Source organism: Manis pentadactyla, chromosome 13 (assembly GCF_030020395.1).
Source record: "Manis pentadactyla isolate mManPen7 chromosome 13, mManPen7.hap1, whole genome shotgun sequence".
Classification (NCBI taxonomy): Eukaryota; Metazoa; Chordata; class Mammalia; order Pholidota; family Manidae; genus Manis; species Manis pentadactyla.
In genome coordinates this window covers 88,281,828-88,298,418 of record NC_080031.1, presented here as the reverse complement: position 1 = coordinate 88,298,418, position 16,591 = coordinate 88,281,828, and the positions used below count along the sequence as shown (strand labels likewise).

The window sequence follows — 16,591 nt, the reverse complement described above, 5'->3', positions numbered from 1 at the left end:
ACCTGATGGGGTTGCATGCCCGTCTCTGACGGGAAGATCACAATGGCAGAGGGGGTAATGCTAATTTAGCCTAGGCTGACCCCCATAGCCCCCATCTCCACCCCTTCCATTGCAAAAGGTACAAAGCAGAAGCAAACAAGCCATCATTTTCAGATTTGTATTTGTGTGTGTGAGTGTGTATGTGTTTTAATTAGGAATTTATTTAGGAATTCATTGCCAGCTGTGTGGAGGTGGATGTAGGGAGAAGTGTTGGTGTAATAGTGATTGTTATAGCATGTAATAAACCAGTTAGCTATAATTTCCATCACAACAGCTAAAAACTGGCACATCCTAGCTAGATGAGGAACTTTAGAACTTTGGTTATGAAACAAGATTAGCTCCTTGAACCTCATCCTCAGTCTCATGCGTCTATGGGCCTGAATCTGCAGTCACAGAGTTGTTGACACAGCTTGAGCCAAGTTAGGAAGGAAAGGTTCTCCCCTTCAGTTAGAGCACCGTGTTAGCAGGAAGCAGCATTGTAAGAAACACAGTCTTGTAGACCTATTAGTCAGCCTGGACAGGAGGAAGGCCTGTGGAAAGCGTGCTGGAGTTTATTCTCAAGTGCATAACTTCCACCATCGCACCTGACACCAGGACCTTCATTCGTCGGTCCCATGGAGGATGTGGGCTACAGGGGAGAATTTAACTGTCAACTAACAAGAGGACTTTTCTAGGCAGAGGATTAGCTAAGGCCACCAACCTTCCTGGAGTTCTGTAGAGCAAGCCACACGACACAATACTATGACTGCCCTTTCTACTCCCTCAACAGGTGTATTTGAAGTTTTTCATTGGAATGTTTGAAATCTCAAAAAGCTTATTAATAGTAAGACCCTTCCTGCAACTGAATGGTTGTCATATTACCAAGAGTGGCATATTACACATAAAAACTGTCTTACAATTAAAAGTTCTGGTGATTTACCCAAAGTTGAATGTAAAACAGAAAGTGTACTGGAGAATGGCTGGGAGGAATACACACACAGTCACTGCCCTCCCACTGTCCCCCGTGACCCAATGTGATGTGAAGCTCTGATTCTGTAAGAAAAGTTGAGATTTTTGTAAATGTGTGTAGCAGTAAAAAGGTTTGCTGTCTGCAGTTCAAATCTAACCAACACAGCCAACACTAATTGATATATGGCTGTTAATAATGCATTTATCAAGATAGTTCTAACTTGAATCTGGGCAAATTTCAGTTATTTTAAGGCCAAAAGTAGATATCCACAATTTGGGATAAGCTTTAAAACAAACAAATACTATGCTTTTCCCACCAATGGAAGAGCTCAGCAGTACTATATTGTATATAAGCTGCTTCGACGTAAAATTAATGAAGATATGCAACCACTAAAAATGAACCAGTGAGGTAATTTTTATTTTGAATATAATTGTTTCTGCCTCATACACATAGATTTTGCTACAACGTCTGTGCAGAATGTTTCCTAATCCAGGAAGAGAGTCAGAAGTTTCAGGAATTAGTCTTCAATCTTGATTCTCTTTCCCTTGGATGTAACCTTACACCTATGTCCCCCAAAGCACAATACTTGAAGGCCAGCCTGAGCACAGGGTCCCCCTTCCCCATTTTCCTTTGCTTTGGCATCTTGTATATCAGAATGTTTTTAGTTTATGACTTTGAAATACTGAAGAAAATCTCTCATTTAAGCTGGATCTACAGGGTTGGTGGCTCTCGTGACTGAGGTAAACAGAAGGAGTGACACTCGGAAATAAGTAGCAATGTAGTCAGCTCTTTTTTGCTTATGAATCCTCTGTCTTCAGCTCCCCTCTACCTGCTCAGGCTAAGTAGGAACTCTGTTACTGCTGTTCATGCTTCAAATTCTGGTGATAGAATCAGCTCCTCTCCTTCCCAGGGCTCTCACCTAATCTGGTTTACCACGGTGTGCGGGGGGCAGTAGCAGTGTCCATGGGACCTTGGCCTTGAGATTTCAGCCAAGGTCCATCTAATCAACTGAAGCAAACAACACTTTTCATTTACCCTGTTCCCTGAGCTGCTGCTGCTTAGAAATTGCCATGCAATTTAAAAATGAAAAATGTTTCATTTCTCACGATCCCATTTTAAAACGGTTAGGAATGTGAGCCAAGTATTTTCCCAGCGACTCTTGGATTTTTCCCAGTTCTCCTGTCTCTTTCGCCTGATGTAGGAAAGCAATCTGGGAGATGTCTCTGTTATTCCCTCATGCCCACTGTCTTCCTCTAACTCTGTTCACCTCTTTTCTCCTTCTTTTAAGATGGAAAACTGTATTCAGCCACAGTGACTGACTTCCTTGCCATTGATGCAGTCATTTACCGGAGCCTGGGAGATAGCCCAACCCTACGGACTGTCAAGCATGATTCGAAATGGTTGAAAGGTGAGCAAACAATTAAAAGAAGAAAGGAGGGGAGGTGGGGAGAGACATACCTGGAGAGAGATTTAGAGTCTGGATCAACCAGACTGTAGTTTCATTTTTGTGATGGCTTCTGACAGACAGGAAGGTAGAAATTGCATCTTTTGCCTCAACTGATTTATTTACCTCCCTTTTCACTGCCCATGAATTTCTGGAGTTTTAACAAAACTTCCAATGTCACTACAATAGAATATATTACATGCATCTTTCCTGCTTCAAGCTCTCATTTCAGAATCCCGTATGAAAAGAACTGCACATTTCCTTCACGGAAAGGAACAGGGGAGTGGAGGCAGTGGGCGACAGGAGAAAAGCTATTTGTGACCCTGTATGAGGCAGGGTTAATGAGGAGAGGTGTACAAAATCCTCTCTGTAACATGGCATTCCATTGTGGGAAAAAAATTACAGAGATGTGCAAAACTCATTTACTTTTATATTGTTAAGTGCAACTACTTCTGAAAGCATTAGTAAGCACGAATGCTTTCAGAAATCACCAGGACTTGCATGTGTGTAGGCATTACAAGTGGTCAGTGCTAACCGAATGTCTAATGGCCCTACACTTTTGATTCATTACATGTCTTTGGTTGCAACTGATTGAAGCTCTTTTAATTCTGTGACATGCCCCCAATTAAAGTGCCTCTTTGTCCACAGAACCATACTTTGTCCAAGCAGTGGATTATGGCGACTATATCTACTTCTTCTTCAGGGAAATAGCAGTGGAGTACAACACCATGGGAAAGGTAATAGGGGAGGAAGACTCATTTTGGGACCAATGTTATATGAATGACTTTGAAATAAGAACTCTAAATCTAATCCAAGGCCATCATTTTGAGAAGATCTAGCCAAAGATTCGTGGAAATGATACGTGGTACCCCCTCAAAGCCCTGTATGAATTTTCAGAACAGTCATGGATTACAGGGAAACTCTTAAATACTTCCACTGAAAATTTCACCAACAGATGTTTGGTTTTTCATAGTGAGTTTCAAGTACCTTGAGATGTGGTTTCCAGGCACACACCTCAGTTTTTTTATCTTTAATTGCTCCACAGAGAGAGAGAATAAATATCCAGTATCTTTAAGCAAACTGGGGGTCTTGATAGTCTTTGTTGCAGAAAGCAGTAGAACACTTAGGGGATGCCCCCTTCAGTCATTCTTACCAGAGAATAATCAAGATCACCAAGTCAGAGGGCACAGATGTGACGCCAGGGTGGCTTGCACAGTCAGAGGAATTCAGAGTATGACATGCAGGGCCCAGAGGCAGCTAGTGAAGATGGCAGAGATGGTGCACACAAAGTATGCTTTTGTTTGAGGAAATAAAAAGCTAAGCAGACTGTATGGAAATGAGTTTATCTGGCTGCGAGCTGATCCCTTGAAGGATTTATGGCTCTGTATTAAATGCCACAGTCTTATCTTTTAAAACATGCTGTTCCAATGAGTTTTCCCCCTTTTTTCTGGTTCTGATTTTAGAAACACAGGAGTAAATTAAGCACTTGTTGTTCTATTTCTATTTTCTACAAAAGGCAAATTCTACTAAGATCTCCTAGAAAAGTGGGTGCATTTCCTTTTTCCCTGTGTGGCTTCCTCTGCAGGTAGTTTTCCCCAGAGTGGCTCAGGTCTGTAAGAATGACATGGGAGGGTCGCAAAGAGTCCTGGAGAAACAGTGGACATCTTTCCTGAAGGCTCGCCTCAACTGCTCAGTTCCTGGAGACTCTCATTTTTATTTCAACATACTCCAGGCAGTTACAGACGTGATTCGTGTTAATGGCCGTGATGTTGTCCTGGCAACCTTTTCCACGCCTTACAACAGGTAACCATGCCCTGATTGCATTGGCCTCGTCATTCCTGGCTTTCTTTTCCCAAAGGGTCCTCTTCTAATACACAAGACTCTCAACCGCTGGAAAAATGGCAGTTCACTGTTTGCAGCTAAGAAGCACTTAACACTCAGGTTTCATCAACAGATTAACAGACGTCTATAAGCATTATTAGATTAGGACTTTAGGGGAAGTAATTAGATAAATTATAACAATGTCTTCTCTGTATATGTATGCCTGGCATGTAACCACTTTCCATGTGTTACTTACAAATCCAGTAATACTAGAAACTGAATACTATTCTGCTCTTTTTACCATTGAAACTGAACACAGCTGTATCCGTGGTCCAAGCAGTCAGCGGATGAAAGAGGCGGCTTTGGAATTCAAGAATGTTTCTCCTCTCCCCCTTCAGTCATCTAACATTCTGTTTGACTTTCCATATTTCTCTGACTGGATCTAAGTTTTAAAGAAAAAGTATTGTAAATTTATTAAAATGCTACAGAGTGAAGTTTAGGATTCAGATAAGTCCATCTTGCATCCCACTGAAGGGACCCTGGTTATTACCCCGTCAGAGGAAGCCAGGTCCCAACCCCTGCCCCACTGTCTCACCCTGGAGGATCCTGTGAGGACTTAGAAAGTCATCCAGCCTCGTACCAAGAAATACTGACTGGCAGCCTGTTCATTCCTAGTGTTGTCCTTATTTAAGCTAAGACTTTGAGCAATCTAGTGGCATACTAATAATGGTTCTTGGAGTAGTGGAAACATATGGGGATTAAAAAATAGAAGGCAGGCAGGCGTTAGATTCCCTGGTGCTCAGCTCTCCCAGACCTTGGAGTCCTGGCAGTGTTGTGTGAAAATAATAACTCTGTGTGGTCATGAAATCTGAAAGCAGAACTTTGAATGCTGTGCGTTATCTTCCTGTAGGAGTACACTGTTTGGGATTACACTTTTTACAGAGGTTTTTAAGAACCTGATGAGTGCCTGGATGACAGGCACATACATGATGAGACAAAGACTGCTTAAGAATTGGGTACAGCCCGGAACAGAGCCAGATGAAGGATGAAATGATGTTCTTCAGTTATACAGAGGGCAAAAGTCAAGAGTTCCCCACTGAAGATACATGAAAATATGATCCCGTATTACAGCAAGAAGTATTTAGTGAGGTTTAAGCTTTAACCATCTGTAGGGATTTTTAGACAGGAAAAGATAAAAATTCAGGCTTTGACTTTTCATACTTTGGAACCATCTATCCAGGATGATTGAAAAAGAATACTGTCTTGGTACACAGGAGTGCCGGGGACAGTGGAATTTCAAAGCACATATCTAGTTTGTTTTTTGTTTTTGAGGGGATGAGTTATTTTGTGATTACAATGCAGTAGTAGATTCCTGCGTATTATAGATTCCCCATGTAAAGTATTTTCTTGAAAGGCCCCTAGGAAACATCTAATTAGTTAGTGCATGCTCATGCAGTCTCAGAAACCATATTTGTTCAGTAAATCAGAAAATGGCAAAAACACGCATACCCACTTTGATTTATAACTTACAGCCCCTCTGGCTTTCCTTCCTCTGGAGGGTTTCACCCCTCTCCACTCTGTCCTCCACACATGCAAACGTGGTCACGTCAGGCTGTACCAGATCCTTCATGTGCTCCTCTCTGCCCTGGGGTTAGGGGCCAACTTGCCTGGCATGGTCAGGCCCACCCCTCCACCACCGCCACAGGCGTACTGGAGCTAAGGTCTACTTCTCCAACGCCCCATGCTTGCTCATGTCCTGCTCTCTGCCAGGCCTGCCAGTCCAGCCAACACTGGGTACCCACTGAGATCCTGGAGGTGCTCCAGAGCTCCGCTGGACTCAGCTCCCCCAGGACCTCGTGCATACCTCTTCTCTTACCACATTTCCACGAAGCTGCCATTGTCACTATCATTGTTATTGTTTGCCTTCACAATGAACTGTGAGTCGACTGGAAACAGGACTCTACGTTACTTATTGAGCATTTACTGCTTGAGATAAAGGATTCCAAAAGTATAAACTGAATGGACAGACGTGGGAAGAAAGAAGGGGGAAAGATGAAAGGAGGGAGGGACTAAAGTAGGGAAGAGAGAAGAAGGGACTTCACAAGGGATTCTGACCTTGGGAAGATTTTAAAACGCTAGGGTGTCTTTAGTTATTACAGGATGCCTCATGAAATACTTCAGTATTTATCCTATTTTTCGTAATATTTAAAGTAAGTATGTATACTTACTACTTTTAGAAAGAGGAGATGTAAAGTGAGTCTTACCAAATTAAATAAGTAGTTCTGGGATTCCAAAACTTAATTCTGTGAGCAGTAAGCAGCCTTCCATGCTGGCCCCACGGATACAAATGCCAGAACATCAAGGCCCATGAAGCCATTATACACATATGTGCGTATATACGTGTGTGTACTGCATACTTTAAAATTCATCCGGCCACCTTGTTTTAAATAAGCTTTCTATTCTTCTCCCTAATTCTTGCTTTCTTGGTAATACTTCAATAATTGCATTATGAAATTAAAAAGGGCAGAAAATTCTAATCATTTATGAAATGATTTCTATACCCTTTCAACATTTGCAAAATCAAGACTAAATGGTTCTCTCTGGCCTGGATGACGTTCTCCTGCTGCGGAAGTCCCGTGTCTTGCCCTGAATGCTCCTGCAGTGCAATGGTCCACTACCTCTAAGCCTGACTGATTAAAACTCTCGGCCAGCTGGTGTCTGCAATTTATTTGATCAAAATCAAGGAATGACCATAGTTAAAAAACAAATATGGTTCAAACACTATACCCAGATGAATGAGTAACTCATGCCTTCTCACCACTGATGAAAAAAAAAGCCCCAAAATCCTTCTAGGAGAGCAAGGCAAGGATGTAATTATAGGTAGAGATTACCATCATTATTATTAGTTAGCACTTAATAGAGCACCTTGTTTGCAAACTGCTGTTGCTTTAGAACCTTGAACTGTTTAAGTCTTATGCAAATAAACAGGAAGTAAAAATTGAAGTGTACAGTTGCTAATACACATGTGGGTACCCCACACTTATGTTCTCACCCCTGGGGTCCTTGGTGAGAGGGACCACATTGAAAGGAGCAGTATGTGGACAGTGGGGACACTTTTACTTCCAACGTTCACCAATATTAGAGATATAGAATGTTTACCAAAGATTTTATCTTTGGGTTAGTGACTGATAATTAACATCAGCGAATTCATGAAATGTCTAAATCAACAGCTCAACCATTCTTTATAAACAAAAGTGGTTACAGAGGCAGTAATGACATGAAGAGGTTTTTTTCTCTGAGTTTGCTGTAACTGGTCCTTTCTTTAAGGCCACTGATATAAATTTGATTCACAGAAACATTCTCTCTATATATACCAGGATGGTTTATTTACAGTTTTTGAGATCTGAACTCTGAATTTCAACTGCCCGTAATAGGAGAGTTTGTTTGGCGCGTGTTTTCCAAGCTGCACGTACAACTGTTGCACGAGTAATGCTCTGTGTGAAATGCCACGTTACAGCATCCCTGGGTCCGCAGTGTGCGCCTACGACATGCTTGACATTGCCAACGTCTTTACTGGGAGATTCAAAGAGCAGAAGTCTCCAGATTCCACTTGGACACCAGTTCCTGATGAACGAGTGCCCAGGCCCAGGTATGTGCCAATATTCATATGGCTATTTTGAACTGCTTGAAACAGTGCATCTGGCATGTCTGATAGCAAACATCTTGTGAACTGCACACCCGTGCCTTCCATGCTGACCATCAGATACAAACGCCAGAACAACAGGAAGGCTTCATAGCCATTTGTCTGCATCCCCTTAACCAAAACCCAGAGTCACCTATAGTTATATTCTAAACAATGACTCTAGTCTTGTGCTTAACCTCTCTGTCTGTGATTTTATCCAATGTAATCCTAGGATGATAGGAATCTTGTGGTCCAGACAGCCCCAGTGGTGTATACTTCAGGAAACTGAGGCTCAGAGAGATCTAAGATATACTGTGCAAGTTCACAGAGATTATTTCCACAGCTTCTCCTTGCTTCCCTGCCCTTTTAGAGAGCCCCGTGTCTTTAAAACCTAGCTGTTTATTCTCTCTGATTGGGACAGGATGACACTGTCCCCTCCCCACGCCTGCCCTGCATGTGGTGGGCACTGCACGCCTCCATGGCAGCATTTACCACCTGAGGAATATAGCGACGTCCCTGTCTTGCTATGTATGTCCAGCTTCCTCCACTCAGTGAAGCCCACTTTCCAACTCCATCCTCCAATCCCCCACACAAAATACCCAGCCCAGTTCATTTCATTGAACTAAGGTAATTCAAACCACTATACCCAGGGGAGAAACTCCTAAAGTCCATCCATCTTCATCACCTGAATTATCAGGCCTCTGCACGCTCTGTTATTTGAGAGGAGCAGACTAGGTACAGAAAGCACAGCTTAGCAACCTCAGACAGACATCTCTAAGTCATTGCTGGGACTGTTAGCCTCTTTCTAGATGAGCAGGAAGGAGAGTTAAGCCCACAGAATCAGGTTGCAGGGAGTTCTTCTGTAATACGCTCTCCTGGGTGTATAAAGATGGTGTCACCCAGCCATCACCAGGTGACACATACTTTAAGCGGCTTTCTGCCGGTGGCAGTGTGTTCGCCCCCATCCTGGCACGTGCTTGCCTCATGCCCCGTGTAGACATCGAGGTGCTTTTGTGGGGCTGGCTGGGTCAGTGCCGTGACATGCACGGGCGTGCAGCTGTGTTTATCAGGGTCTAGTTTCCTCTCCTGCACCAGGGGGCAGACCAGGAGTCTGGACAGGGTTGGCATCAGTGTTTCCCGATCTGACATTGCTGAGATGTCCATTGACTCCTTGAAACCACAGAATTTCTTATAGAAATAACTGTTCACTGACATTGTTCAGTAATAAAGAAATGGCCCTTCAGGAAAGAATCTTCAGTGTAACTGACTTTTTTGTACCTGCCTAAATCACACAAAACCAACAATATAAAAACAAAAAACCCAAATGTTCTCTGACCTCCAGTTAATGCGAGGTGTTTCCACTGAGTCTTGCTGGTGTACATGCTGACTGGTGGCTTTCTGATGATCTCTGTTTCTACAGTTGTGGCCAAAGCAGCTCCTTCTGTAGAGCAAATGCCTCAAGAGCTTCTAGGAGGGTTTTAGGCTGTGCAGAGCAGCCCCTGAGACCTGCACAGACCTCATATCCCTCACATATTTCCAGCCCCATCCCTGTTGATGGGCTTGTTTGTGGGGTTGCCAATCTGCCCCCAGTCAAGCTGGAACTGCCCTGGCTGAGAATCCTCTAGGGAAGGAGGCGGCAGCCTGGAGGAAACCTAAGCGTGTTTTATTGATGTTCCGCATTGTTCAGCCTCCTCTTCTCAGCCTGCAGTACATTCTCCCTCATGCCAGATGCTTAGAGAAGCAGTTCATTCAAGGAATTTGCCTTAAGGCATGAAAAAAGCTCCCTCCCTTTGTTTCTTTTTAGGCCAGGTTGCTGTGCTGGCTCATCCTCCTTAGAAAAGTATGCAACCTCCAATGAGTTTCCTGACGATACCCTGAACTTCATCAAAACACACCCGCTCATGGATGAGGCCGTGCCTTCCATCATCAATAGGCCGTGGTTCCTGAGGACGATGGTCAGGTGGGTGTCAAGCAAACAGTGCCCTAAATGGGTTTCCTCTCCTCCATCTCATGCTCATAGAACCTATCAGTGGATCATGCTTTGAAATCCTGGGCATTGATTCAGCTATGAAATGCCAGCCAGCAGGGGGGAAGCCACCAAACCCCTATAACCACATTCCCAGTGAGAAAAGTTACCAGTATCAGGCTAAGTGGACACATACCAGCAATTAGAGGAAACGAAGATATCTCCTTCTGGGTGTGTCCGTTAATCCAGTCTGTGCAAAAAGCAGAAGAGCAGTGCAGGAGAATCTGCCAGCGGGTGTGGACACCTGTTTGATGGCTATGGCAGCAAAAGGGGCTGCAGAGTCCATCTGAGCCTTATCTTGGGGTTGTTGGTTGTCTCATGGATCATGGACAAACGACACGCTTGCCCGAGTGTATCAGCACAAAGTATTCATACTTTAGCATTTGTTATCTCAAGTGGTGGCCAACAGAGAGGGGATAGGTGATAAGAAATCTGTAATAGCATTAAATACTCCCCTCCTTATGTTTATTTAGAGCTTACTCCCAAACACTTCAGCAGGCTTCCTCAAGTACCATCCAGCTGTGGGGCAGTCATCAAGCAAAAGGTTCATTGACTTTACCACCATTTTTAAAATAGTGACTTTATGTAAAGGTAAAGTGCTATACTGACTCTTGGAATATAAGATGGAAACCATGGTGTGTAACTATAAGAGTCCATGTTTTGTGGTTCCTGCCATGTGCTTATGATAAATAGGTGTCCGTGGAGTGCTGAACCAAGGGATTTCAGAGGAAGAGGGTGCCGGTGCCCAACAGGATTTATCCTAGGCATGCGACAGGACTGATGCCCTTTACCATTGGCTTTAAATGGAGATGTCTGGTTTGCACATCCTCATACTTATTAATAGCTTAGTCAGCACTCCACCTCCCATCCTTCAGAGTTCTGAACCCCTCTAATACAATTGGAAAGCTCTCCCATCTGACATTTTGTTGACAAGGCTTTGCACCTCAGAGGAAGAGCATGGAAAAACGGTAGCCATTGCATTTCCTTTCAATGTTACATGACATGTTAAACGAGTTCACTTATGATTTCTTCCCTTCTTCATAGGAGACGTCAGCCTCTCCTTGCTGCTCATGGAAGGGATCATTGCTGAGTGGTTTCATATGGTTATGGCTGTCTATTTACCATGTAACTTGGCCTCCACCCACATACCTCCTTCCGCCCCTTGGAGCCATACCAGGGCCCCACATATGGAAATAAAGGACCGCAACAGCTTGAGAGTGTTATTTACATGCATTTATTTTTCTTGAGATCATTACTAGAAAGCTATGCCACAATGGTTTGAAGTGGAAAAGGGGACACTTCGGTGCTAAAACAACAAAGAGAGAAAACGTGATCCTGTCATTTCAGATACCGCCTGACCAAAATCGCAGTGGACACCGCTGCTGGGCCGTATCAGAATCACACAGTGGTTTTCCTGGGATCAGAGAAGGGAATCATCTTGAAGTTCTTGGCCAGGATAGGAAACAGTGGTTTCCTAAATGACAGCCTTTTCCTGGAGGAGATGAGTGTTTACAACCCTGAAAAGTACGTAGAATATTTAGTTCTTTCTTGGTAATTATTTGTTATATTATGGTGATCTCTTTCACTCGAAGAAAGTCACGGCAGGTTTGGGTTCTGTGCATTTTTTTTTTTTAAATAATTATTTTTTATTGAAGGGTAGTTGACGCACAGTATTACATTACATTAGTTTCAAGTGTACAACACAGTGGTAGAACATTTATATACATAATTCTAGGTTCCAGCTATCACCCTACCAAGCTGTTACAATATCTTGACTATATTCCTTATGCTATACATTACATCCCGGTTACTTATTTATTTTACCATTGGAAGTCTGCCCTTTTTTTTCTTTCTTTTTTTTTTTTTTTTGTGAGGGCATCTCTCATATTTATTGATCAAATGGTTGTTAACGACAATAAAATTCTGTATAGGGGAGTCAATGCTCAATGCACAATCATTAATCCACACCAAGCCTAATTTTCATCAGTCTCCAATCTTCTGAGGCATAACAAACAAGTTCTTACATGGAGAACAAATTCTTACATAGTGAATAAGTTACATAGTGAACAGTACAAGGGCAGTCATCACAGAAACTTTCGGTTTTGCTCCTGCATTATGAACTCTAAACAGTCGGTTCAAATATGAATACTCATTTGGTTTTTATACTTGATTTATATGTGGATACCACATTTCTCTCTTTATTATTATTATTTTTAATAAAATGCTGAAGTGGTAGGTAGATACAAGATAAAGGTAGAAAACATAGTTTAGTGTTGTAAGAGAGCACATGTAGATGATCAGGTGTGTGCCTGTAGACTATGTGTTAATCCAAGCTAGACAAGGGCAATAAAACATCCACGGATGCAGAAGATTTCTCTCAGAACGGGGGGGTGAGGTTCTAAGCCTCACCTCTGTTGATCCCCAATTTCTCACCTGATGGCCCCCCTGCGACTGTGCCTGTCTTAGGTTGTTCCTCCCTTGAGGAATCTTACCCGTCTCTGGCTAACCAGTCATCTTCCGGGGCCATACAGGGAAATGTGAAGTTGGTAAGTGAGAGGGAAGCCTTATTGTTTGAAAAGGTTAGCTTTTTACTTCTTTGCATATTTATGCCCTGTGGCTTCTATGCCCAGCATTTGTCTTGAGGTATCTTTACCACTTGGAAGAATTATGATACTCAGTAAATTTGATATGAGGCACGAATTCTATTTAAGGGTTGTAATTAGGAAGGAAGAAGAAAAGCTATAGAAGTAGCAGGCGGAAGAAAACATGGGAAGATTGATTATTTCTTTGACATATCTTCTTGTAGAGTAACTTCAGCATGTATAGGTTTTAAGCTACTACTTAAATTGCGCACACACATTAACATAATAGGAGTATAGTTACATAACCAAAGCATATCTGTAATTACCATTCATCTCCAGTGAAACCAAGAAAACCAGTTAGGCACCTTAGGCATTTGTGAAAACTTATCTATGATATGGTGGATATTGTCCAACTGAACTTGAACAGTCTGAGAGAAATCAGACAAATTAAAACAACCCATTCCTGGGGACTGTTCACATGCCATATGTTCTTTTAACAGTAAATAGTCTGTAGTTGTAAGACTTTGGAGCACTACAATTTGCACTTCTCCAAATTCTTGGTTGAGTTCCAACAGTATAGATCCAGTCAAATTTGTTGTTTTACTGTATGCACAGGCCAGCTTAGATATCTCCTTCATTCCCATGGCAAGTCCAGGAACTGGTGGGATGAGTGCATCTACAGCTGTAGCAGTGCGTGGATCTTTGTTGGGGTTTTTTGATGATCATCTTCTGGCATGAGTCTTCCAGAGAGTGCAGATGTTGGAAGTTCTTTTTCATATCGTATCTTAGTTCATTTTCGGGGTAGCCCAATTAGGCTTTGATCCTCTGTATAAACACAAACAGACCCTTTGCCTACACTTTTATATGCCCTTTATACCCTTGTGTAGAACTCGTTGGAGGTTACCACACAGGAACTGCCCTTTTTTTTTTTTTTTTTTTTTTGCTTTGTTTTTGGTATCACTAATCTACACTTACATGACGAATATTATGTTTACTAGGCTCTCCCCTATACCAGGTCTACCCTATAAACCCCTTTACAGTCACTGTCCATCAGCATAGCAAAATGTTGTAGAATCACTACTTGCCTTCTCTGTGTTGTACAGCCCTCCCTTTTCTCCTACCCCCCCATGCATGTTAATCTTAATACCCCCCTGCTTCTTCCCCCCCTTATCCCTCCATACCCACCCATCCTCCCCAGTCCCTTTCCCTTTGGTACCTGTTAGTCCATTCTTGAGTTCTGTGATTCTGCTGCTGTTTTGTTCCTTCAGTTTTTCCTTTGTTCTTATATTCCACAGACAAGTGAAATCATTTGGTATTTCTCTTTCTCCGCTTGGCTTGTTTCACTGAGCATAATACCCTCCAGCTCCATCCATGTTGCTGCAAATGATTGGATTTGCCCTTTTCTTATGGCTGAGTAGTATTCCATTGTGTATATGTACCACATCTTCTTTATCCATTCATCTATCGATGGACATTTAGGTTGCTTCCAATTCTTGGCTATTGTAAATAGTGCTGCACTAAACATAGGGGTGCATCTGTCTTTCTCAAACTTGATTGCTGCGTTCTTAGGGTAAATTCCTAGGAGTGGAATTCCTGGGTCAAATGGTAAGTCTGTTTTGAGCATTTTGATGTACCTCCATACTGCTTTCCACAATGGTTGAACTAACTTACATTCCCACCAGCAGTGTAGGAGGGTTCCCCTTTCTCCACAGCCTCGCCAACATTTCTTGTTGTTTGTCTTTTGGATGGCAGCCATCCTTACTGGTGTGAGGTGATACCTCATTGTAGTTTTAATTTGCATTTCTCTGATAATTAGCGATGTGGAGCATCTTTTCATGTGTCTGTTGGCCATCTGTATTTCTTTTTTGGAGAACTGTCTGTTCATTTCCTCTGCCCATTTTTTAATTGGGTTATTTGTTTTTTGTTTGTTGAGGCGTGTGAGCTCCTTATATATTCTGGACGTCAAGCCTTTATCGGATGTGTCATTTTCAAATATATTCTCCCATACTGTAGGGATCCTTCTTGTTCTATTGATGGTGTCTTTTGCTGTACAGAAGCTTTTCAGCTTAATATAGTCCCACTTACTCATTTTTGCTGTTGTTTTCCTTGCCCGGGGAGATATGTTCAAGAAGAGGTCACTCATGTTTATGTCTAAGAGGTTTTTGCCTATGTTTTCTTCCAAGAGTTTAATGGTTTCATGGCTTACATTCAGGTCTTTGATCCATTTTGAGTTTACTTTTGTATATGCGGTTAGACAATGGTCCAGTTTCATTCTCCTACATGTAGCTGTCCAGTTTTGCCAGCACCACCTGTTGAAGAGACTGTCATTTCGCCATTGTATGTCCATGGCTCCTTTATCAAATATTAATTGACCATATATGTCTGGGTTAATGTCTGGATTCTCTAGTCTGTTCCATTGGTCTGTGGCTCTGCTCTTGTGCCAGTACCAAATTGTCTTGATTACTATGGCTTTATAGTAGAGATTGAAGTTGGGGAGTGAGATCCCCCCTAATTTATTCTTCTTTCTCAGGATTGCTTTGGCTATTCGGGGTCTTTGGTGTTTCCATATGAATTTTTGAATTATTTGTTCCAGTTCATTGAAGAATGTTGCTGGTAGTTTCATAGGGATTGCATCAAATCTGTATATTGCTTTGGGCAGGATGGCCATTTTGACGATATTAATTCTTCCTAGCCACGAGCATGGGATGCGTTTCCATCTGTTAGTGTCCCCTTTAATTTCTTTTAAGAGTGACTTGTAGTTTTCAGAGTATAAGTCTTTCACTTCTTTGGTTAGGTTCATTCCTAGGTATTTTATTTTTTTTGATGCAATTGTGAATGGAGTTGTTTTCCTGATTTCTCTTTCTGTTGGTTCATTGTTGGTGTATAGGAAAGCCACAGATTTCTGTGTGTTGATTTTGTATCCTGCAACTTTGCTGTATTCCGATATCAGTTCTAGTAGTTTTGGGGTGGAGTCTTTAGGGTTTTTTATGTACAGTATCATGTCATCTGCAAATAGTGACAGTTTAACTTCTTCTTTACCAATCTGGATTCCTTGTATTTCTTTATTTTGTCTGATTGCCGTGGCTAGGACCTCCAGTACTATGTTAAATAACAGTGGAGAGAGTGGGCATCCCTGTCTAGTTCCTGATCTCAGAGGAAATGCTTTCAGCTTCTCGCTGTTCAATATAATGTTGGCTGTGAGTTTATCATAGATGGCCTTTATTATGTTGAGGTACTTGCCCTCTATTCCCATTTTGCTGAGAGTTTTTAACATGAATGGATGTTGAACTTTGTCAAATGATTTTTCAGCATCTATGGAGATGATCATGTAGTTTTTGTCTTTCTTTTTGTTGATGTGGTGGATGATGTTGATGGACTTTCGAATGTTGTACCATCCTGCATCCCTGGGATGAATCCCACTTGGTTGTGGTGTATGATCCTTTTGATGTATTTTTGAATTCGGTTTGCTAATATTTTGTTGAGTATTTTTGCATCTACGTTCATCAGGGATATTGGTCTGTAGTTTTCTTTTTTGGTGGGGTCTTTGCCTGGTTTTGGTATTAGGGTGATGTTAGCTTCATAGAATGACTTTGGGAGTATTCCCTCCTCTTCTATTTTTTGGAAAACTTTGAGGAGAATGGGTATTATGTCTTCCCTGTATGTCTGATAAAATTCCGAGGTAAATCCATCTGGCCCGGGGGTTTTGTTCTTTGGTAGTTTTTTGATTACCGCTTCAATTTCGTTGCTGGTAATTGGTCTGTTTAGATTTTCTGTTTCTTCCTGGGTCAATCCTGGAAGGTTATATTTTTCTAGGAAGTTGTCCATTTCTCCTAGGTTTCCCAGCTTGTTAGCATATAGGTTTTCATAGTATTCTCCAATAATTCTTTGCATTTCCGTGGGGTCCGTCATGATTTTTCCTTTCTCGTTTCTGATACTGTTGATTTGTGTTGACTCTCTTTTCTTCTTAATAAGTCTGGCTAGAGGCTTATCTATTTTGTTTATTTTCTCGAAGAACCAGCTCTTGGTTTCATTGATTTTTGCTATTGTT

General features: G+C 42.0%; 1 protein-coding gene across 3 annotated transcripts in view; it reads left to right on the top strand.

The window, feature by feature from the left end:
* The window catches only part of SEMA6A (semaphorin 6A), a 126,846-nt gene that overhangs the window by 75,608 nt on the left and 34,647 nt on the right, over nt 1-16,591 (top strand). For all 3 annotated transcript variants that reach the window (XM_036894594.2, XM_036894596.2, XM_036894595.2), the window contains exons 8-13: nt 2,277-2,396; nt 3,081-3,169; nt 4,018-4,235; nt 7,771-7,902; nt 9,740-9,895; nt 11,309-11,485. In XM_036894594.2, coding sequence (XP_036750489.2) covers nt 2,277-2,396; nt 3,081-3,169; nt 4,018-4,235; nt 7,771-7,902; nt 9,740-9,895; nt 11,309-11,485 — 892 coding nt within the window. The remainder of the gene's footprint in view (nt 1-2,276; nt 2,397-3,080; nt 3,170-4,017; nt 4,236-7,770; nt 7,903-9,739; nt 9,896-11,308; nt 11,486-16,591) is intronic.